The sequence below is a fragment of the Nothobranchius furzeri genome, chromosome 13 (genome assembly GCF_043380555.1).
Source record: "Nothobranchius furzeri strain GRZ-AD chromosome 13, NfurGRZ-RIMD1, whole genome shotgun sequence".
Lineage (NCBI taxonomy): Eukaryota > Metazoa > Chordata > Actinopteri > Cyprinodontiformes > Nothobranchiidae > Nothobranchius > Nothobranchius furzeri.
The window spans coordinates 59,697,468-59,722,467 of record NC_091753.1 but is presented as its reverse complement, the minus strand read 5'-3'; the positions used below and the strand labels follow the sequence as shown (position 1 = coordinate 59,722,467).

The 25,000-nt window shown below is 44.5% G+C and overlaps 1 protein-coding gene across 3 annotated transcripts in view; it reads right to left on the bottom strand.

Moving 5' to 3' along the window:
* Positions 1–25,000, bottom strand: part of LOC107397361 (spectrin beta chain, non-erythrocytic 4) — a 97,928-nt gene that overhangs the window by 35,553 nt on the left and 37,375 nt on the right. For 2 of the 3 annotated variants that reach the window (XM_054742277.2, XM_054742278.2), the window contains exons 19-25: positions 24,462–24,702; positions 24,228–24,386; positions 23,822–23,952; positions 21,222–21,447; positions 20,740–20,942; positions 18,894–18,984; positions 10,019–10,165 (exon numbers count right to left, since the gene is read on the bottom strand). In XM_054742277.2, coding sequence (XP_054598252.1) covers positions 10,019–10,165; positions 18,894–18,984; positions 20,740–20,942; positions 21,222–21,447; positions 23,822–23,952; positions 24,228–24,386; positions 24,462–24,702 — 1,198 coding nt within the window. Of the gene's footprint in view, positions 1–10,018; positions 10,166–10,714; positions 11,202–18,893; positions 18,985–20,739; positions 20,943–21,221; positions 21,448–23,821; positions 23,953–24,227; positions 24,387–24,461; positions 24,703–25,000 lie in introns of those variants that run through there. The other variant, XM_054742280.2, reaches the window with a different exon arrangement.

The following is a 25,000-nucleotide window of genomic DNA, read 5'->3' as shown; positions in this document are numbered from 1 at the left end:
TGTTTTTACGCGTGTGTTCCCTTTTGGAAAATCACAACACTAAAGACTGTTATCCACATGAATATATTACATATAATACGTGTCTATCTTATATTATGTAGAAGTTCCTTTACGGCTCAGAGTAGGGCCGTGCCGTCTGACGACATAAGGATTATAAAGTGACGATCTACCCAAGCTCTGAGATCGTAGAACCGGTTATTTGCGTTTTATCGCCTGTGCCAATGTTCCTGGACGCGTCTACCGGTACATGTTCTCTCAGCGGAGTCACGCGATGTGCTAGTCTGCTTCTGTCGGCACGACGGACGCACCGAGAGCACGTTTAAAGCAGCGTGTCGGTGTGTTCAGCTGGGGAAAATAACCTAACAATCGATGCATTAAGATGCGGACATAAACGATTATGAATCTTTGAAGAAGCACACATACTCTGTTGTAGTGGCTAGCTGCTAGCGCGACAGGCTCGTCGCTGCAAGGAGGCGGATGAGAGGGAGCGCGCCTCTGATGCTAACTGAGTTTCCTGGATAAGACAAACACTTCCAGAGCTAGCGTTCAGAGGAGAATGAGCTCCATTGTTAATCATTCCTCTCACGCACATTTATTTACGGCCTTATGAAGGATTACTATCAGTGATGTAGTAGGTGTAGAATACTGAATAAAATGTTCAGCTGCATGTAGGGATGGGTCCCGAAGTCGGTACATTTAAGACACAGTTCCATAGTACCGACTCACGTCATATGGAACGGTGCCTTGTTTCTGTACTGATGCTGCACGTCAGCGCAAGAGCCTAATGTCGTCAGTCACTGTGAGCGAGCTGTTAACAAAGCAGCATAGCAGAGAGGAAGTGTTCTGAAGTTTGTGTCCACTTCACTAACTGGGATGGGTAGCTGGGTGATGATGAAACCAGTGTATTAAGATCACGTTAGCTTGATTCTTTAGTTTTTGTTTAGTTTGAAAATGAATGGCAAAAGAAATGAAGATACAAATAAAAGTAGTTCACAGCAGAGATGTTTGCTTCAGTAGAATCAGCAGTTTCTAAAACTACAAGCACCCCCCATCAAACCGTTTATAAAACTACAAAAACCACATTCACACAGTTTATAAAACTACAAGGACCACCATCACATAGTTTATAAAACTACAAAAACCACCATGACACAGTTTATAAAACTACAAAAACCACTATCACACAGTTTATAAAACTACAAGAACCACCATCACACAGTTTATAAAACTACAAGGACCACCATCACACAGTTTATAAAACTACAAGGACCACCATCACACAGTTTATAAAACTACAAAAACCACCATCACACAGTTTATAAAACTACAAGGACCACCAAAACACAGTTTATAAAACTACAAAAACCACCATCACACAGTTTATAAAACTACAAGGACCACCAAAACACAGTGTATAAAACTACAAAAACCACCATCACACAGTTTATAAAACTACAAGGCCCCACCATCACACAGTTTATAAAACTACAAGACCTCACCATCACACAGTTTATAAAACTACAAGGCCCACCATCACACAGTTTATAAAACTACAAGGCCCACCATCACACAGTTTATAAAACTACAAGGGCCACCATCACACAGTTTATAAAAAACACATAGTTTATAAAACTACAAGAACCCACCATCACACTGTTTATAAACTACAAGGACCACCATCACACAGTTTATAAAACTACATGGACCCCATCACAAGGTCGATAAACTACAAGGACCCCCATCACACAGTTTATAAAACTACAGGGACCCCCATCACACAGTTTATAAAACTACCAGGTCCCACCATCACACAGTTTATAAACTACAAGGATCACCATCACACAGTTTATGAAAGTACAAGGCCCCACCATCAAACAGTTTATAAAACTACAAGGCCCCACCATCACACAGTTTATAAAACTACAAGGACCACCATCACACAGTTTATAAAACTACAGGGACCACAATCACACAGTTTATAAAACTACAAGGCCCGACCATCACACAGTTTATAAACTACAAGGCCCCACCATCACAAAGTTTATAAAACTACAAGGACCACCATCACACAGTTTATAAACTACAAGGCCCCACCATCACAAAGTTTATAAAACTACAAGGACCACCATCACACAGTTTATAAAACTACAAGGCCACACCATCACACAGTTTCTAAAACTACAAGGACCACCATCACACAGTTTATAAACTACAAGGCCCCACCATCACAAAGTTTATAAAACTACAAGACCACCATCACACAGTTTATAAAACTACAAGGACCACCATCACACAGTTTCTAAAACTACAAGGACCACCATCACACAGTTTCTAAAACTACAAGGACCACCATCACACAGTTTATAAAACTACAAGGCCACACCATCACACAGTTTATAAAACTACAAGGACCCATCACACAGTTTATACAACTACAAGGACCACCATCACACAGTTTATAAAACTACAAGGACCACCATCACACAGTTTATGAAACTACAAGGACCACCATCACACAGTTTATAAAACTACAAGGCCACACCATCACACAGTTTCTAAAACTACAAGGACCACCATCACATAGTTTATAAAACTACAAGGACCACCATCACACAGTTTATAAAACTACAAGGCCACACCATCACACAGTTTATAAAACTACAAGGACCACCATCACACAGTTTCTAAACTACAAGGCCCCACCATCACAAAGTTTATAAAACTACAAGGACCACCATCACACAGTTTATAAAACTACAAGGACCACCATCACACAGTTTATAAAACTACAAGGCCACACCATCACACAGTTTACAAAACTACAAGGACCACCATCACACAGTTTATAAAACTACAAGGACCACCATCACACAGTTTATAAAACTACAAGGCCACACCATCACACAGTTTCTAAAACTACAAGGACCACCATCACACAGTTTATAAAACTACAAGGACCACCATCACACAGTTTATAAAACTACAAGGCCACACCATCACACAGTTTCTAAAACTACAAGGACCACCATCACACAGTTTATAAACTACAAGGCCCCACCATCACAAAGTTTATAAAACTACAAGGACCACCATCACACAGTTTATAAAACTACAAGGACCACCATCACACAGTTTCTAAAACTACAAGGACCACCATCACACAGTTTCTAAAACTACAAGGCCACACCATCACACAGTTTATAAAACTACAAGGCCACACCATCACACAGTTTCTAAAACTACAAGGACCACCATCACACAGTTTATAAAACTACAAGGACCACCATCACACAGTTTATAAAACTACAAGGACCACCATCACACAGTTTATAAAACTACAAGGACCACCATCACACAGTTTATAAAACTACAAGGCCACACCATCACACAGTTTCTAAAACTACAAGGACCACCATCACACAGTTTATAAAACTACAAGGACCACCATCACACAGTTTATAAAACTACAAGGACCACCATCACACAGTTTCTAAAACTACAAGGACCACCATCACACAGTTTCTAAAACTACAAGGCCACACCATCACACAGTTTATAAAACTACAAGGCCACACCATCACACAGTTTCTAAAACTACAAGGACCACCATCACACAGTTTATAAAACTACAAGGACCACCATCACACTGTTTATAAACTACAAGGCCCCACCATCACAAAGTTTATAAAACTACAAGGCCCCACCATCACAAAGTTTATAAAACTACAAGGACCACCATCACACAGTTTATAAAACTACAAGGCCACACCATCACACAGTTTCTAAAACTACAAGGACCACCATCACACAGTTTCTAAACTACAAGGACCCCCATCACACAGTTTATAAAACTACAAGGACCCCATCACACAGTTTATAAAACTACAAGGCCACACCATCACACAGTTTCTAAAACTACAAGGACCACCATCACACAGTTTATAAAACTACAAGGACCACCATTGCACAGTTTATAAAACTACAAGGCCACACCATCACACAGTTTATAAAACTACAAGGCCACACCATCACACAGTTTCTAAAACTACAAGGACCACCATCACACAGTTTATAAAACTACAAGGACCACCATCACACAGTTTATAAACTACAAGGCCCCACCATCACAAAGTTTATAAAACTACAAGGACCACCATCACACAGTTTATAAAACTACAAGGACCACCATCACACAGTTTATAAAACTACAAGGCCACACCATCACACAGTTTCTAAAACTACAAGGACCACCATCACACAGTTTCTAAACTACAAGGACCCCCATCACACAGTTTATAAAACTACAAGGACCACCATCACACAGTTTATAAAACTACAAGGCCACACCATCACACAGTTTCTAAAACTACAAGGACCACCATCACACAGTTTCTAAACTACAAGCCCCCACCATCACAAAGTTTATAAAACTACGAGGACCACCATCACACAGTTTATAAAACTACAAGGACCACCATCACACAGTTTATAAAACTACAAGGCCACACCATCACACAGTTTACAAAACTACAAGGACCACCATCACACAGTTTACAAAACTACAAGGACCACCATCACACAGTTTATAAAACTACAAGGACCACCATCACACAGTTTATAAACTACAAGGCCCCACCATCACAAAGTTTATAAAACTACAAGGACCACCATCACACAGTTTATAAAACTACAAGGACCACCATCACACAGTTTATAAAACTACAAGGCCACACCATCACACAGTTTCTAAAACTACAAGGGCCACCATCACACAGTTTCTAAACTACAAGGACCACCATCACACAGTTTCTAAACTACAAGGACCACCATCACACAGTTTATAAAACTACAAGGACCCCATCACGCAGTTTCTAAAACAACAAGGACCACCATCACACAGTTAATAAAACTACAAATACCACCATCACACATTTTCTAAAACTACAAGGACCACCATCACACAGTTAATAAAACTACAAATACCACCATCACACAGTTTCTAAACTACAAGGACCACCATCACACAGTTTCTAAACTACAAGGACCACCATTGCACAGTTTATAAAACTACAAGGCCACACCATCACACAGTTTATAAAACTACAAGGCCACACCATCACACAGTTTCTAAAACTACAAGGACCACCATCACACAGTTTATAAAACTACAAGGACCACCATCACACAGTTTATAAACTACAAGGCCCCACCATCACAAAGTTTATAAAACTACAAGGACCACCATCACACAGTTTATAAAACTACAAGGACCACCATCACACAGTTTATAAAACTACAAGGCCACACCATCACACAGTTTCTAAAACTACAAGGACCACCATCACACAGTTTCTAAACTACAAGGACCCCCATCACACAGTTTATAAAACTACAAGGACCCCATCACACAGTTTATAAAACTACAAGGCCACACCATCACACAGTTTCTAAAACTACAAGGACCACCATCACACAGTTTCTAAACTACAAGGCCCCACCATCACAAAGTTTATAAAACTACGAGGACCACCATCACACAGTTTATAAAACTACAAGGACCACCATCACACAGTTTATAAAACTACAAGGCCACACCATCACACAGTTTATAAAACTACAAGGCCACACCATCACACAGTTTCTAAAACTACAAGGACCACCATCACACAGTTTATAAAACTACAAGGACCACCATCACACAGTTTATAAAACTACAAGGACCACCATCACACAGTTTATAAAACTACAAGGACCACCATCACACAGTTTATAAAACTACAAGGCCACACCATCACACAGTTTCTAAAACTACAAGGACCACCATCACACAGTTTATAAAACTACAAGGACCACCATCACACAGTTTATAAAACTACAAGGACCACCATCACACAGTTTCTAAAACTACAAGGACCACCATCACACAGTTTCTAAAACTACAAGGCCACACCATCACACAGTTTATAAAACTACAAGGCCACACCATCACACAGTTTCTAAAACTACAAGGACCACCATCACACAGTTTATAAAACTACAAGGACCACCATCACACTGTTTATAAACTACAAGGCCCCACCATCACAAAGTTTATAAAACTACAAGGCCCCACCATCACAAAGTTTATAAAACTACAAGGACCACCATCACACAGTTTATAAAACTACAAGGCCACACCATCACACAGTTTCTAAAACTACAAGGACCACCATCACACAGTTTCTAAACTACAAGGACCCCCATCACACAGTTTATAAAACTACAAGGACCCCATCACACAGTTTATAAAACTACAAGGCCACACCATCACACAGTTTCTAAAACTACAAGGACCACCATCACACAGTTTATAAAACTACAAGGACCACCATTGCACAGTTTATAAAACTACAAGGCCACACCATCACACAGTTTATAAAACTACAAGGCCACACCATCACACAGTTTCTAAAACTACAAGGACCACCATCACACAGTTTATAAAACTACAAGGACCACCATCACACAGTTTATAAACTACAAGGCCCCACCATCACAAAGTTTATAAAACTACAAGGACCACCATCACACAGTTTATAAAACTACAAGGACCACCATCACACAGTTTATAAAACTACAAGGCCACACCATCACACAGTTTCTAAAACTACAAGGACCACCATCACACAGTTTCTAAACTACAAGGACCCCCATCACACAGTTTATAAAACTACAAGGACCACCATCACACAGTTTATAAAACTACAAGGCCACACCATCACACAGTTTCTAAAACTACAAGGACCACCATCACACAGTTTCTAAACTACAAGCCCCCACCATCACAAAGTTTATAAAACTACGAGGACCACCATCACACAGTTTATAAAACTACAAGGACCACCATCACACAGTTTATAAAACTACAAGGCCACACCATCACACAGTTTACAAAACTACAAGGACCACCATCACACAGTTTACAAAACTACAAGGACCACCATCACACAGTTTATAAAACTACAAGGACCACCATCACACAGTTTATAAACTACAAGGCCCCACCATCACAAAGTTTATAAAACTACAAGGACCACCATCACACAGTTTATAAAACTACAAGGACCACCATCACACAGTTTATAAAACTACAAGGCCACACCATCACACAGTTTCTAAAACTACAAGGGCCACCATCACACAGTTTCTAAACTACAAGGACCACCATCACACAGTTTCTAAACTACAAGGACCACCATCACACAGTTTATAAAACTACAAGGACCCCATCACGCAGTTTCTAAAACAACAAGGACCACCATCACACAGTTAATAAAACTACAAATACCACCATCACACATTTTCTAAAACTACAAGGACCACCATCACACAGTTAATAAAACTACAAATACCACCATCACACAGTTTCTAAACTACAAGGACCACCATCACACAGTTTCTAAACTACAAGGACCACCATTGCACAGTTTATAAAACTACAAGGCCACACCATCACACAGTTTATAAAACTACAAGGCCACACCATCACACAGTTTCTAAAACTACAAGGACCACCATCACACAGTTTATAAAACTACAAGGACCACCATCACACAGTTTATAAACTACAAGGCCCCACCATCACAAAGTTTATAAAACTACAAGGACCACCATCACACAGTTTATAAAACTACAAGGACCACCATCACACAGTTTATAAAACTACAAGGCCACACCATCACACAGTTTCTAAAACTACAAGGACCACCATCACACAGTTTCTAAACTACAAGGACCCCCATCACACAGTTTATAAAACTACAAGGACCCCATCACACAGTTTATAAAACTACAAGGCCACACCATCACACAGTTTCTAAAACTACAAGGACCACCATCACACAGTTTCTAAACTACAAGGCCCCACCATCACAAAGTTTATAAAACTACGAGGACCACCATCACACAGTTTATAAAACTACAAGGACCACCATCACACAGTTTATAAAACTACAAGGCCACACCATCACACAGTTTACAAAACTACAAGGACCACCATCACACAGTTTATAAAACTACAAGGACCACCATCACACAGTTTATAAAACTACAAGGACCACCATCACACAGTTTATAAACTACAAGGCCCCACCATCACAAAGTTTATAAAACTACAAGGACCACCATCACACAGTTTATAAAACTACAAGGACCACCATCACACAGTTTATAAAACTACAAGGCCACACCATCACACAGTTTCTAAAACTACAAGGACCACCATCACACAGTTTCTAAACTACAAGGACCACCATCACACAGTTTATAAAACTACAAGGACCCCATCACGCAGTTTCTAAAACAACAAGGACCACCATCACACAGTTAATAAAACTACAAATACCACCATCACACATTTTCTAAAACTACAAGGACCACCATCACACAGTTAATAAAACTACAAATACCACCATCACACAGTTTCTAAACTACAAGGACCACCATCACACAGTTTCTAAACTACAAGGACCACCATCACACAGTTTATAAACTACAAGGCCCCACCATCACACAGTTTATAAAACTACAAGGACTACCATCACAGTTTATAAAACTACAAGGACCCCCATCAGACAGTTGGTCCAGAGGAGAAAGGAGAGGAACAGGAGTACCTGGAGCTGGTTTAGTTAGTGAAACACCTCAATACTAAAATACAAACTGTTGTAGGAATCGAAGTTTGTTTAAGTTTCATCTGTAGTTTATAACACATGGTGTCCTCATCAGAGTTATTCTAGAGGGATTAGAAGAGGATTAGGAGTCCATGGAGCTGGCTTTGTTTTTGCCTCATTTAGAAACAGTTGTTAAATGTTTTCATGTAGAAGAAGTTTGTACAAATGGTAAATGGCCTGTATTTGATATAGCGCCTTCTAGAGTCCTGGAACCCCCCAAGGCGCTTTACAACACAATCAGTCATTCACCCATTCACACACACATTCACACACTGGTGGTGATGAGCTACGATGTAGCCACAGCTGCCCTGGGGTGCACTGACAGAGGCGAGGCTGCCGAGCACTGGCGCCACCGGTCCCTCCGACCACCACCAGCAGGCAAGGTGGGTTAAGTGTCTTGCCCAAGGACACAACGACAGCGACAGACTGAGCGGGGCTCGAACCTGCAACCTTCCGACAATAAAATACATTATTTAGCATCATATTTATCAAATATGGTTACATGGGAAAATAATATTTATCTAATTAAAAATGCAATTGAAATAATTATTAAACACTCAAAAGTATCAAAAATTGGTACCGTTAAGTATCGGTATGCTATGTCCAGCAATAGTCAGTTTTTAGATTCAGTTTGACCATCCAACATCTGGTCACAAAGAATAGGTACCATATCGATTCATGACCTGCTAATTTACAAGTGGATCTCCGAAATCGTCACCAAGTGTATTATGGGTAAAACTCGGCCGCCCACCAGCATCGTCGTCATCACTTGTCAACAGATGGCAAACTAACGGAGAAGAATAAATGGATTTGATCTCAGGGATTGTTTAGTTCCATTTTCAAGACGGACTTTTCCAGAGAAGCCGGACATCGTTACAAGAGGCCGTCCACTCCGTCGCTAGCTTGTCTCAGCCAGAGGCGAGTCAGCCGTGGCCTCCGTGGCCGTAGAAAAGGACTTCCTGGTGGAACTAAACAGCTCCATGACTAAGTTATGGAGGAGAGGAGGATGGTTTTCGTCTAGAATCAGCAAATTTGGTGAGTGTTATTAATTTTATTTACATATAAAACCAAATTATGTTTATATAAAACTGTTATTTCTAGCTCATTTCATTAGAAGTGCAGACAAGTCCACCTAAACAACATTAACTCTGCTCTGGTTGCTTATCCAGTCAAACTTGATAACAGAATGTTTTAAAAGCACTCCCGTCTCCACAGAGCCAACGGCACCAGCACTCAGAAGCACAGCGACCCAGTAAGCCTCCACACCACAGAGATGTGTCTGCATTATCCCAACCACCGGCAGCACTCACCTTTTCGATTTTATCCAGCCATTCCTTGTTTTGGGCCAACTCCGCCATAAAAGCCTGGTGCTTCTGCCATTTCTTATGAAGCTTCTGGGTCTCGTCTCGACTGCTGTCCCTCGCCATTAGCATCTTCTCGTACACCCAGTCCCCCAGCTGGAGAGGACAGAGAGCAATAATGTTAGGTGGAACGTGACTCTTGTTTAAGGGCTTCATGTTAAAACCAACAAGAGTCTTTTCTGCATGTACCTGTGAGAGCTTCACCTGACAACAACGCACATTTGTGGCATTTACATGCTCATGTCATCACTAAGTAAGCTAATATTAGCTCATTATATTCAAAAAGACTTGATTTGATTTATAAGGCAAAGAACAAATACAAGGTCAAACACACAGACATGAATGCTAATGACACACGGCAGTCACATGTCGGCTGACACACGTGTACCAACAAGCATGGCTGCAGGAATTCACATGTTCAGGAAGGGCTTCCAGCCGCTACGAGCTCAATGCACACCCACACAACAAGCAACCCCCGACTCCATCCAATCTGCTCACGCTGATCATCCGCATGAAACTAAAATGGAAAAAGCCTCAGCGCCGAAACAAATCCAGGTCAACATCCACACCCTCCTGCCTGCAGGCACCACCTCCCTGTGCACCTGCTCTTCTCTAACTCAGCTGGAGAGTGGACAACTGGTTTACCGGCAGTGTTTAACGGGAAAAGCCCGCGGGGTTGTGGCAGCTGCGGAGAGGCGCTGATGTCCGCATCCTCGCTCTTCTGCCGTAACACTCATGAAAAGGATGCTGTTCACTGCAGAGCCCGGCGGAGAAACGAGGAAAAACAGTAAAAAAATAAATAAAAGCAGAGCAGCGATGCAGAGTGGATGAAAACACAGGCGGAAATGGGCTGAAGGCTTCCCACTGAGCCTGCACTGTGCTCTCCAGTTTCTAGCTGCGATGCTGACGACCGACTACGCTCAGCCAGAGGAGGACGGAGGGATGGGGGTGGATCAGCGACGAATTCAAGGATAAGAATGAGGCTGAGAGAAGAGGATGGAATAAAGCACCCTCCTCCTCAAAACAATGAGATGGCAGTGAGCCCAGCCAGCCCAGAGCCCCCACCACACACACACACACACACACACACGCGCGCACACGCACACACACCCTGAGATGAGTGATTGAACCAGTTCGAAGAGAGCCGGAGGAGAGGAGTAGGAGGAGCTACAGCATGGGACTGTGAATTTTGGGGGGCAGGGGGACGTAGGCAAAGCCTCCAGGCTCACCAGTCACGGCTAACGATGTAGTGTGTGTGTGTGTGTGTGTGTGTGTGTGTTATGGATTATTGTGAGCACATGAAGACTTCATCTTTGCTTAATTTTCTTCTAATCTAAAGAGAACGCAGCCACAGCAGCTTTGTTCCATCGTTCTGCTCCTCATCGACCCGTCCTCAGCTCGCCTGAGCCTGGGACACGGGAGCACGGACAGAGGTGGATGTATGCTGCAGGACCGATTTACTATTCCAACATGAATCACGGCTGGATTTCACTCCACTCTTGCCTTTTTGTGGGCCAGATGGGAGCAAACGCAGCTCACACATTCAGAAACGCGTTCACACTAGAGGTTTGCACAAACACAGAGCAGCCCTGGTGACTGCGGAGGTCACGGAGGTTCACAGTCGAGCGAGGAGAAATGAGAAACGGCTGAAGTGGATGAGACAGAACTATTTCTGATGTTACAAAGAAGCAACGAAACAGAACAAGAGAGGTCAAAGGCTCATGTTTGTTTCTCAGGTTTGTCTCAAAAACAACAAATCCATCAAGACGAAACTCCCTGAAACACCTTCAAGCAGCTTCTAGTCATCACTAAATCATCCTGGTCCCAGAGATGTTGTCTTTGAAGGTTATTTCGATAATTCTGCTGTGGTCTCCAGGATGAAGGAAGCCTTGTGGTTGTTTTCTGTGGGACAAAGATCACGTTTCAGGATTAAGAGACTTACTTTTAACACTCCCGATATCCAAACCTCTCCCCTCAGATTGGCTAAGAGCAACATGACTCTTCCACTGCCTCCGTTCAGTCTTCCCTCTTGGGTAAAAAATACGTCGTAGATGTTTTATCTCCACAAATAAAACAAGCCTGAGCGTGTTCTGCTCTCCACTCCTCATGGGCAGCTCCAAACCAAGCTGGGCGCGAACATAAAGACTAATTCTGGTTGACAAACGGTTAAAGTGGTAGCGTTCAGCATGCAGAGGCAAATAAGAAAACGCATTCAACTAGAGAAATAACTCCCCATGAGTTCAAAACATTATGAAATTGCACCATTTATAACCTTCAAAAGATTTCTCTGCTCCAACTTTATTCCAGACGGCTAAACTCTAGAGCAGACGGAAGCTGTTATTGTGGGTGAAAGGCTCAAACGCCACATCAGATTCACTTTGAACCCACATTAGAACTGTTCCTTAGCTTCCTGCAACCACCCCCCCAGGGCACGGTCCTGTTAGTGGAAAACACAATCATCCCAGTTTCAAAAGTAAGAGAGCAGCAGAGAGTCGCTGGGAACACTGGGCTGTAACTCGGCCTGCAGAGAACAGCACAACCTGCACACGGCTCAGGTTCCAGCAAACTGACACAGTCCCCCCCCCCCCCCCCCCCCCCCCCCCCCGACACACACACACACACACATTTGGTGAGATTCACTCTTCCTCTTCTACATTAGTGATGAGGAACTGCTCTGCTGAATTATTTAGGAGAATCAAAGACAGAAAGTTGCTGGAACTAAGGGTTTTACCCCAGAGAGAAGCCGGTGACTCTGCACTTCAGAGCAGAATAAAAACAAAACATCTGCAGGAGCAGGGGGAGCAGGTGGGATGGAGGAGCTCCTCAGAGTATTCCTTCCACCGTCCGACTATAGCCCCAGTTGACGTCAGCAGCTCCCCATCCCCACTGTAAACAGTGTGAGTGAGTTGCTGCCTTCCTCTCCTGAGGCGCCGGACAGTTTGCCAGAACCTCTTTGGAGCCGATCGATAGTCTTTCTCCATGGCCTCACCAAACTCCTCCCACGCCCGAGATTTTGCTTCGGCAACTGCCACTGCTGCACCCCGCTTGGCTATCCGGTACCTGTCTGCTGCCTCCAGAGACCCACAGACCAGCCACGCCCTGTAGGCCTCCTTCTTCAGCCTGACGGCTCCCCGAACCTCTGGTGTCCACCAGCGGGTACGGGGGTTGCCACCACGACTGGCACCGGCCACCTTGCGACCACAGCTAGCAACAGCCGCCTCAACAATCGCAGAGTGGAACAAGGCCCACTCGGAGTCAATGTCCCCCACTGCTCTCGGGACGTGGTCAAAGCTCTGCCGGAGGTGGGAGTTGAAGACCGTCTTAACAGGTTCTTCTGCCAGGCGTTCCCAGCAGACCCTCACTATGCGTTTGGGTCTGCCAGGTCTACGCGGCATCTTCCCCTGCCATCTGATCCAACTCACCACCAGGTGGTGATCAGTTGACAGCTCCGCTCCTCTCTTCACTCGGGTGTCCAAAACATACGGCCGCACGTCAGATGATACGACTACAAAATCTATCATCGACCTGAGACCTAAGTCATTAGCACTTTATTATTCACAGGGCAAAAATGTGTGTGAGTTTGGTTTACGTTCACAAAAACAAAAACTCAACAAGTTCACGAATGATCGCTCAGTGAACTTGTTCTGGCACAACACCACGGGTACCGAATTCGGTACTTTTTAAGGTACCGACGAGCACCGATTCACGTCATTTGAAACGGTGCCTCGTTTCGGTACCCGTCCTTCATAACGAGAACTTGCCTAGACAGCTGCGCATGCGCAAGAGCGTTATGTCGTCGGTCGCTGCGAGCGAGTTGTAAACAGAGCAGCATGGTAGAAAGAACGCACACTAACGCTTGGGTCCACTTCACTAAATGTGATGGGTAACTGGGTGATGATGAAACCAGCGACAACGATCTAAGTGAGACATCCTCATCTTAATCTGCTCCGGTAGGTAAATAAAATGTTTAAGATCACGTTAGCTTGATATGTTAGCTTACATTTCGCTAATGGTGCGTTCACTTTCTCCTCGGAACTCCGAATTTTCGACTAGAAGAACATGATGTGTGATGACGTGCTCTAAAGTTTGGCTTCACTTTACTAAATGCGACGGGTGATTGGGTGAAGATGAAACCAGCGACAACGATCTAAGTGTGAGGCATCATCGTTTTCATCTGCTCCAGCAGATAAATAAACTGTTTAAGATAACGTTAGCTTGATATGTTAGCTTCCATTGCCACCATTGTTATGAGCTAATGGTGCGTTCGCTTTCTCCTCGGAAATTCTAACTTCCCAGTAGGAAAAATCAGATGGAAAAAGGACGGCAAAAGGAATGAAGATACACAGTAAATTTAGTTCACAGTGAAGATGTTTGCTTCAGTTTAATTATCAGCTTATAAAACTACAAGGACGATGTTAAAATACAAACATGTATGTTATTTATCGTGATATTTATCAAATATTGTTATATATTGAGAAAAACATATATTTAATTATAAAAGAGAATTAAAATATTAAAACACTCAAAAGAATCGAAAATTGGTACCGTTAAGTACCGGTATCGATTTGTAGGTACCGGGAATTAGTACCGGATCGATTCAAATTTCAAAGGTACCATCCCTAGGCCTCCACCTCTGTGGCGGTTTTTAAGGCAAGGCTAAAAACCTACTTTTATGATCTGTCTTTTAATCTTTCTAACTAGTTTTTATTGTTTTACTTAAAGTGATCCATGCATTCAGTGTGTTGTTTGTCTGTATCATGTGATCCAATGTTATTATCTGGGCCTAATGTTTTATGTTTTTACTTGGTCTGTGTAGCGCCTAGGTGGCATGTTTTTGCCTGTAAGGCGCAATTTATGAATATAGTTGAGTTGAGTATTTATAAACTTGTACCTTCTCAGACGTACCTTGGTTTGGTGTAGTTTGTGTTTTTATTTCTTCCTGTTCGTTAGTTTTTCTGTTAAAGGGTTAAAATGGGGCTGCAGCTATTAGATATTTTAATATTTGAATATTCTATTGAATCTTCTGATTAATCCAAAATTTCATTTGACATGTTTCAAGTGAAACAAGACCATGGTCTGCTGCTAAAAATATGAAATAAAACAACAAAATGACGAGGCTGAAATGTCAGACTCTTATTATGAAAGGCTCAATAGGGAGTCCAAGTCTCCTCCCTTTCTGGTCGGCTCACGGGTCCCGGAAGAACGGAAAATAAAAGCTAGTCAACGGGGCTACAAGAGTTATTTTCTAACCCGCTTTGCCTCACGCCCTGGATCACACGTGTTGTACTGCAAGTTAAATGAAAAGTAACGATGTGTGTTTTGACCACGCCAGTCACGTACTTTGAGATTTATCAGCTTGTAAAAGTTCGTAATTAGCATGACTACAAACTAGAAATCGGCAAGTCGCATATGTGATGTCACCACATGATCTCCTGCCCCCCAGCGTAGCTGCTACTCACCACATGGCCGGATTCATGGTGGTTCTTTCCTCCTGCGGGAAGTTTGCTGAACTTACAGCCTTTTCCCTCAGTTTTCTCCGTGTCTGGTTCGATGACGTCATTTTTGTGAAGCGCATTTGTAGTCCTGGACTTATTTCCACACAAAACTTTAGATAGTGTTTCCCCCCGTTCAAAAATAAGCGCCTTTAATGCGTCTTTAAAATTCACGGACATCATGTGTGAAATCCATGCGGGATTAGAAAGTAGCGTTTTTTAGGCCCATTGGTCCGGGAGATGGGCGTGACTTAAGCCTGGGGCATACCGGAGGCGAACCCGCCATGGTTTTGAGAAGTCAAGTGGTCACACAGGACACGCCGCTGAGTGCTTCTTGGAAAGTCACGCGATAGTCACGACATCACACAGGACTTGAGAACAGGAAGCGGGAAGTGACTCTATTGTTTATACGTGATCAGACTTGCCGTGGTGTTTTGTGAGACTCTAATTCAATAAAATGGGTAAGTACGCGATTTATTAAAATATTTTAGGATCAATAGTACTTTAAAGTTATCAAAACTGCGGATGGGTTTGTGCCGTATAGTCGTTCTGCATCGTAATGTCTGTTGTAAACAACTGTGCCGCGGCGCGCCCCAGGCTTTAGGCTCCCTATATCATGTATTAAATTGGTGTTGTATAGCTCCCTCTTTCCCATCTGATATTTATACAGTCAGGTCCATAAATACTGGGACATTGACACAATGCTAACATTTTTAGCTCTATACACCACAATGGATATCAAATGAAACGAACAAGATGTGCTTTAACTGCAGACTGCCAGCTTTTATTTGAGGGTATTTACATCCAAATCAGGTGAACGGTGTAGGAATTACAACAGTTTCATATGTGCCTCCCACTTGTTAAGGGACCAAAAGTAATGGGACAATCTCGGCTGTTCCATGGCCAGGTGTGTGTTATTCCCTCATCATCCCAATTACAATGAGCAGATAAAAGGTCCAGAGTTCATTTCCAGTGTGCTATTTGCATTTGGGATCTGTTGCTGTCAACTGTCAAGATGAGATCCAAAGAGCTGTCACTGTCAGTGAAGCAAGCCATCATTAGGCTGAAAAAACAAAAGAAACCTATCAGAGAGACAGCAGAAACATTAGGCGTGGCCAAAACAACAGTTTGGAACATTCTCAAAAAGAAGGAACGCACCGGTGAGCTCAGCAACACCAAAAGACCCGGAAGACCACGGAAAACAACTGTGGTGCATGGCCAAAGAATCCTTTCCCTGGTGAAGAAAACACCCTTCACAACAGTTGGCCAGATCAAGAACACTCTCCAGGAGGTAGGTGCATCTGTGTCAAAGTCAACAATCAAGAGAAGACTCCACCAGTGTGAATACAGAGGGTTCACCACAAGATGTAAACCATTGGTGAGCCCCAAAAACAGGAAGGCCAGATTAGAGTTTGCCAGACAACATCTAAAAAAGCCTTCACAGTTCTGGAACAACATCCTACGGACAGATGAGACAAGACCAACTGGTACCAGAGTGATGGGAAGAGAAGAGTATGGAGACAAAGGAACTGCTCATGATCCTAAGCATACCACCTCATCAGTGAAGCATGGTGCTGGAAGTGTCATGGCGTGGGTGTGTGTGGCTGCCAGTGAAACTGGTTCTCTTGGATTTATTGATGATGTGACTGCTGACAAAAGCAGCACGATGAATTCTGAAGTGTTTCGGGCAATATTATCTGCTCTTATTCAGCCAAATGCCTCAGAACTCAATTGGACGGCGCTTCACAGCAGGGGCGGCGTTAGGCCCGGCTACTTGGGCTGAAGCCCCGTATCTTTCATGGAAAGCCCCGGATCTAAAACATGGAAGTAACATGCAGTACCAAAGTCCAACAGAGAGGGAGCAGCTGGCAGTAGTTTGTATACAGCCTGCCTGAGCCTCCACCACTGAAGAAGAAGCCCTTCAGCAGCCGGCTTCTTCTACACTCTCTGCCTGAAACGCATGAGTGAAGATGGACATAAGGACGTTTTTTAGACCGAAAGTACGGCGACAGAACCCCAGCTTTGATGAGACTGGTGCTGACTCAGGTTTGTGAGTCTTATTAGAAAATATTTGTTGTGCTGCTGGTTTGCCTAAAGTTAGCTTACTATCAGGTAAAGTTGTTGGAGAAAGAACGGGAATATTTACTATCATCTCACACTAAACACTAACAGGAACAATACTCTGCCCTGAATATGCTGAATATGTAGCTTCAGATTAAAATTATGTGGTACAAGATATATATATATATGATGTTGACTAGTGAGTGTCACGTGTGTGTGTGCGCACGAGCATGCGTGTGTATGTGTGTGTGCGCATGTGTGTTAAGCCCCGGATCTTCTTCAGTCCTAAATCCGCCCCTGCTTCACAGTGCAGATGGACAATGACCCAAAGCATACTGCAAAAGCAACCAGAGTTTCTGAAGGGAAAGAAGTGGACTGTTTTGCAATGGCCAAGTCAATCACCTGACCTGAATCCGACTGAGCGTGCATTTCTCTTGCTGAAGACAAAACTGAAGGGAAAAGGCCCCAGGAACAAGCAGGAACTGAAGACTGTTGCAGTAGAGGCCTGGCAGAGCATCACCAGGGATGAAACCCAACGTCTGGTGATGTCTACGTGTTCCAGACTTCAGGCGGTAATTTACTGCAAAGGATTTGCAACCAAGTATTGAAATGTATAAGTTTGATTTATGGTTCTTATTCTGTCCCATTACTCTTGGTCCCTTAACAAGTGGGAGGCACATATGAAACTGTTGTAATTCCTACACCGTTCACCTGATTTGGATGTAAATACCCTCAAATAAAAGCTGGCAGTCTGCAGTTAAAGCACATCTTGTTCCTTTCATTTGATATCCATTGTGGTGTGTAGAGCCAAAAATCTGAATTCTGAAAGGAAATTCGCCTATATGTCAGTAACATTTATGTTTGTATTAATATCACTCATCTTAGTCACAAGAGCGTGTTTAAATATATCCACAGTTAATTTACTGATTTGTAACAAACAGTTACAAAACTTTCACCATTAATAATCGTTGTTGTTTTACACATTTACCTCTTCACTAGTTGCCAGTGATGAAAGCCAGTCACTCGCCAGGGCTTTTTGACCCTAATGGGCATCCGTTGTAAGGTCTTACTCCAAGACAAAAATACAGCTTGCTTGCAACAATTTAGGTATCTACTGCCCCCTATCGCCAGGAAAAATACACACTGTCACTTTAAATCCATGGCCCATATCAGAAAATAACTTTTGTCCTCTCATAGACTCCCATTCAGGTTTTGGCAGTGGTGGACCCACCATGAAAAGGGGAGGCATTCCCACCATCACGGCCTCCTACCTCATGACAGTCTTGGAGGAACCTCTGGAGTTCCCACTGGTCGTTGAGTTTTTCCAGCCAGCGCTGAGCCTGCTCCCTGTTCTGGTTTCCCCTGAGAGAGAAGAAGAAACAGATAGTTTAACAGAAGTCAAATGATAAAAAAACTGCATCCATTCATTTGTAGACAGGAAAGTGAATTTAACAGAACCAATTATTTACTGATTTTCTACAATAAAAATTAGACATTACAATAACATTTCAAACAGAGCCATTGGTAATAATTTAATTTGAATATAAACTGTTTTTGAGAAATCATTAATTCCATTTATTCGTTTTACAACTTTTCAGTAAAATTGAGATGATATTTTTCTGTTTCTAAAATGTTTTCTTGTTAGTTTTGTAGTTATTTTGATATTTTTTGAAACGTTGTTTTTTGTGTTTTTGATTAAAGACTACACGCTGGTGAAGGTCCTCAGTTATGCGGGCCACGGTAATCCAACGAGATTGGACTGAAGGCAACTGGACTTCCTTGGTTTCTTGAAGACTCCAGACCAGACCTGTGGCTCCTGGACCTCTGCCTTTCTACCACCTATTTCAGGACCACCCAGTGTCACCTATCGTCACCAACATTTCCATGGAGGAAGTGGAAAGCAGAGCATTGAGCTCCTACCATGGAACAACACCGAGCCACTGGTTCAGGTACGTGGACGACACACGGGTCAGACTTCTCACAAAGGAAGTAGAAGACTTTACCAAGCACATTAATGCCGTGGACAAGAACACCAAGTTCACCAGGGAAGATGCACACAACCACCAACTGCCCTTCTTGGGCCAGGATCGGCATTTGGACTCACATCGCCCACTGGAGCACTAAATGTCCGTGATCAGGACTTCACACCATCGGGCTGAGAACGTTCCCACGAAGACTGAAGAAAGGGTTAAGGTTAGAAACACGTGAAGAAAGCTCTCCAGAACTGCAGATACCCTAACTGGGTCTTTGTGAAATCTACAAAGAAGTCCGGAAAAGCATCCAAAGCAGCAACCAGCAAAGAAAAGGACAACAGGCCCAAAGGCACCATCATCCCATATGCGGCAGGAGTCTCAGAGAAACTTAGAAGAATCTTCTCCAAACACAACATCCCGGTAATCTTTAACCCAACAACACCCTCAGACAGAACCTGGCCACTGCCTCTGCGACCCGACCCCAGATGGATGGATTATTATTATTATTAACATTCATAATGAATTTTTTTGCACCAAAGCTAATGACAAACTGGCTTCTTTTGTTTTGGACATTTAAGGGTTAATTTATGGTCCTGATGGAGGTGTAAAACCCAAAGTTAGACCAACTAAACGACTCTGCTGGGGAATTTGATCGATGAGCTAATAGAGACAGAAGCAAGGAGAGTAAAAAGCTGAAACCAGTTCAGAATGAAACCAAACTAAACGAAAGCAGGAGAGGGTGTCAAAACAAAACACACTCGATAAAAACTCTGATAAACTTTTATAAAACCACCAATAATTATTACACCAATGGACAGTTATTGCACAAATAAATGAGATTGATGGAGTTAATCTGACCCTGAAGGCACGGTATGTTTATTCATGTTAAACCATATGGCTCTCCTTATGGACCCCCGCCCCCCCAAAACACACACACACACACACACACACACTCTTTTGTTTCTGACGAACACACCCAAACCTCAGCTGTCACTCTGATTTCATGCTCAGGTGTCAGATCTGGATAGAACAGACCAGCTTTTGTTTTGTTTGCACATTTCAGACTTTTAGCTACACATTGTCACTTTAACGGTTAATACAGAATAGAAAGTCTAAGAGGTTTGATGCTGGCTGTCATTGGTACCTGTTGGCAAGTGTGTCGATGCGGTCCCTGATGCGCTCTGAGTAGATGTTGCTCTGACTGATCAGACTTTCTCCTGCTTCGATCACGGCTTTGATCCGGTGCAGGTTCAGCTCCATGGTGGTGGTGAACTCTTTGTGTTTCTTTATCGCAGCTTCGACTGTTTCCACCGTGGAGGGCAGCTCCACGTGAGCCAGGGCCGACTCCTGCAGGATGAACACCCGGGACCACATCACAACATGAAAATCTAATGTGAGAAATGATCAGAAAATAATCTGTTCCTCCGGATCTCGTCTCACACCCATAAGGCTACTGCTCAGAAGGGTTGGAATTACAGGGGAGCTAGGGAAGCCCAGCTCGCCTGAACGGGAGACGGCCTTCCCGGAGACCCTCAACTGGCACACCAAGATGGAGCTAGAAAAATGATGCAGCGTACTGACTACTTCACCCCTCAGTCTAACCTAATCATCCTCCTCTCCTCTCACCTGGTTGTTGAGGAACGACTCGGCCTGTTTGACATCTCGCAGGAACAGGTGGAATATGTGGGCCTGGACCAGAACTTCTCTCCGGCTCTCCCACATCTCCAGCAGCTTATTCCAGCCGACGTCGAGCTTCTGAAGCCATTGCTGCAGGGCGGCCTGCGGAAGGGGAGCGTCCTCGGACTCCAGCAGCTCGTTCATGGTCTGCAGACGCTCGTAGTCCTCCTCATACCTGCAGCAGCAGAGGGGTTACAGACTAAGCTCCTACACCTTTGCAAACACAACATTAAATCTCCATTAAACCACTTCAAGTCTGTTTTCAACATGAGCGTTTCTTTGGAGACCTTGGAGGGGGTGCTGGAGAGCGCTCCTTCAGGTGACTCCCTCGTTCTGCTGGGGGACTTTAACGCTCACGTGGGCAACGAGTGAGACCTGGAGAGGTGTGGTTGGGAGGAACGTCCCCCTGATCTGAATCTGAGCTGTGTTTAGTTATTGGACGTCTGTGCCAGTCATGGATTGTCCATAATGAACACCATGTTCAGACATAAAGGAGTCCATATGTGCTCGTGGCACCAGGATACCTTAGGCCGCAGCTCCATGATCGACTTTGTTGTTGTTTCATCTGACCTGCGGCCGCATGTCTTGGACACTCGGGTGAAGAGAGGGGCGGACCGTGACCGGGTGGTGAGTTGGCACCGATGGTGGGGGAGGATGCCGGTCAGACCAGGCAGGTCCAAACGTATCACGAGGGTCTGCTGGGAACATCTGGGGAATCTCCTGTCAGAAGGAGCTTCAATTCCCACCTCCAACAGAACTTCCAAAATGTTCCGGGGGAGGCGGGGGACATTGAGTCTGAATGGACCCTGTTCCGTGCCTCCATTGTTGAGGCGGGACCGGAGCTGTGGTCTCAGGATTGTCTGTGCCTGTCGTGGTGGCAACCCCCGAACCCGCTGGTGGACACCGGCGGTTAGGGATGCTGTCAAGCTGAAGAAAGAGTCCTATCAGGTCTTTTTGGCCTGTGGGACTCCAGAGGCAGCTGACGGGTACCGGCAGTCCAAGCAGAACACGGCTCGGGTGGTCGCCAAGGCAAAAACCCGGGCGTGGTGGGAGGAGTTCGGTGAGACCATGGAGCAAGACGGCTTCGAGGAGATTCTGGTCCACCATTCGGCGCCTCAGGGGGGGAAGCAGTGTGCTACCAACACTATCTATAGTGTATAGACGGTGTGCTGCTGACCTCTACTCAGGACGTTGTGGATCGGTGGGCAGAATACTTCAAAGACCTTCTCAATCCCACTGACACGTCTTCCAGTGAGGAAGCAGAGTCTGGGGACTTTGGGTTGGCCTGTATGACCGGTGTCAGAGCTTGGTCCGCATTGCCGGCAGTAAGTCGGGCTCGTTCCCAGTGAGAGTTGGACTCCGCCAAGGCTGCCCTTTGTCACCGATTCTGTTCAAAACCTTTATGGACAGGATTTCTAGGAGCAGCCAAGGTGTGGAGGGCATCCGTTTTGGTGGCCTGAGGATCAGGTCTCTGCTTTTTGCAGATGATGTGGTCCTGTTGGCTTCATCAGAACGTGATCTTCAGCTTTCGCTGGAGCGGTTCACAGCCGAGTGTGAAGCAGCTGGGATGAGAATCAGCTCCTCTAAATCTGAGACCATGGTCCTGATTCAGAAAAGGGTAGAATGCCTTCTCCGGGTCAGGGAGGAGGTCCTGCCCCAAGTGGAGGAGTTTAAGTATCTCGGGGTCTTGTTCACGAGTGAGGGAAAACTGGAGCGTGAGATCGATAGGTGGATTGGTGCTGCATCTGCAGTGATGCGGGCGTTGTACCGGTCTGTCGTGGTGAAGAGAGAGCTGAGTCAGGAGGAGAAGCTCTCGATTTACCGGTGGATCTACGTTCCTACCCTCACCTATGGTCATGAGCTTTGGGTAGAGACCGAAAGAACGAGATCGCGGATACAAGCGGCTGAAATGAGTTTTCTCTGAAGAGTGGCTGGGCTCTCCCTTAGAGATAGGGTGAGAAGCTCGGTCATCCAGGAGGGGCTCGGAGTAGACCCGCTGCTCCTCCACATCGAGAGGAGCCAGTTGAGGTGGCTCGGGCATCTGGTCAGGATGCCTCCTGGACGCCTCCCTGGTGAGGTTTTCAGGGCACGTCCATTCGGGAGGAGACCTAAAGGTAGGCCCAGGACACGGTGGAGGGACTATGTCTCTCACCTGGACAGGGAACGCCTTGGGATTCCCCCGGAGGAGCTGGCCCAAGTGGCTGGGAGAGGGAAGTCTGGGCCTCTCGCCTTAGGCTACTGACCCCACGACCCGACTCCGGATAAGCGGATGGATGGATGGATGGATGGATGGATGGATTATAATTAATATTAAAATAATTTAGATAAAATGTAATAAATTAAAATATTGAAAACAAATAATCAAACTATAATAAATAATGATCAGTTAACAGCAAAGCTAAGAAGCTAGGTCTGGGGCCTGCTCTTAAGAACATGGTTGTTCTTCGGCAGCCTGTTCCAGAGGGGAGGAATACCGAACACTGCGGTAAAACATGGAGGAAGTTGGACGGTATTAAAATTTGGATTCCGCCCAAGACTACGCCACCAACCGTCCGATCTCCTCCTTCAGAGCGGCGTGTTTGTTGATGAGCTTCTCTGCCTCCTCCAGGTTGTTGGGCAGCTGGTCCGAGGCGGCGGCCGTCTGAGTCTGGACCAACCAGGTGAGGAACGAGTCCAGGTCCTGGAAGGACAAAACGTCAGTCACTGGTGAACAACCCAAGTTAACGCAGACAAGCAGATTTAGGACCTCCTCACCCAGCTTTATTTAAATATCAGACTTAAAACAAACACATTTAACACTTTATATGTTTATTATCATTCAAATTTTTTTTACTCATAAATTAGTAAAGTGACTTTAATGCTACCCTCTAACTTTGTACCTGTGAGTTTTTATGATATTACATCAGAATCAGCAGCAGGTAGACTCGTTAGTTATGATTAATTAATGATGTTCACCTGTATGAAACTCTGCAGCCTGCTGGCTACCATCAGTGAGTCCTCACATCCCTGCAGGGTCCGTTTAAGCTCCTCCCACTCCACGCTGATGTCATCAAAGGGCAGCAGAATGTCCATGGTACGAGCTGAGTGAGCAGTGGCCAGACGTTCCGCCTCCTCCTGTATGGGCGCACAGGAAAAAGTGTTAAAGGATCAACGCTCCACATGGCTCACCCTTAGAGCCGGGCCTGGTACCTGTAGGTGCAGCAGTTTGGGCTCCAGCACCGACAGCGCTCCCTCCATGGTGGAGAGGCGCCTCTGCAGAGCCAGGACGCCCCCCAGATCGCTGCCCACATACTGGGTGGCGTCGATGGCTTTTCTCTTCTCCTGGATCTGGGACTTGATCTCTTGACACTCCAGGAGGTAATTCTGCAGGCGCTGCATGGAGCCCAGCTGGTCTTTCTTCTGCTCCACCAGCTCCACGATGCTGTTCCACCTGATGCACCGGGACAAACATCACAAAATCAACAGATTTAATACACAGAACACAATACTGGTCCACCTGTAGATGCAGGGTTTGTTTAGGAGAAACACTGAAAACAGGAATTTGGCCTGAAGGACCAAATTATTTCCATCTTTCTTAAATGTGTAAATGGCCTGTATTTGATATAGCGCCTTCTAGAGTCCTGGAACCCCCCAAGGCGCTTTACAACACAATCAGTCATTCATTCATTCACACACACATTCACACACTGGTGGTGATGAGCTACGATGTAGCCACAGCTGCCCTGGGA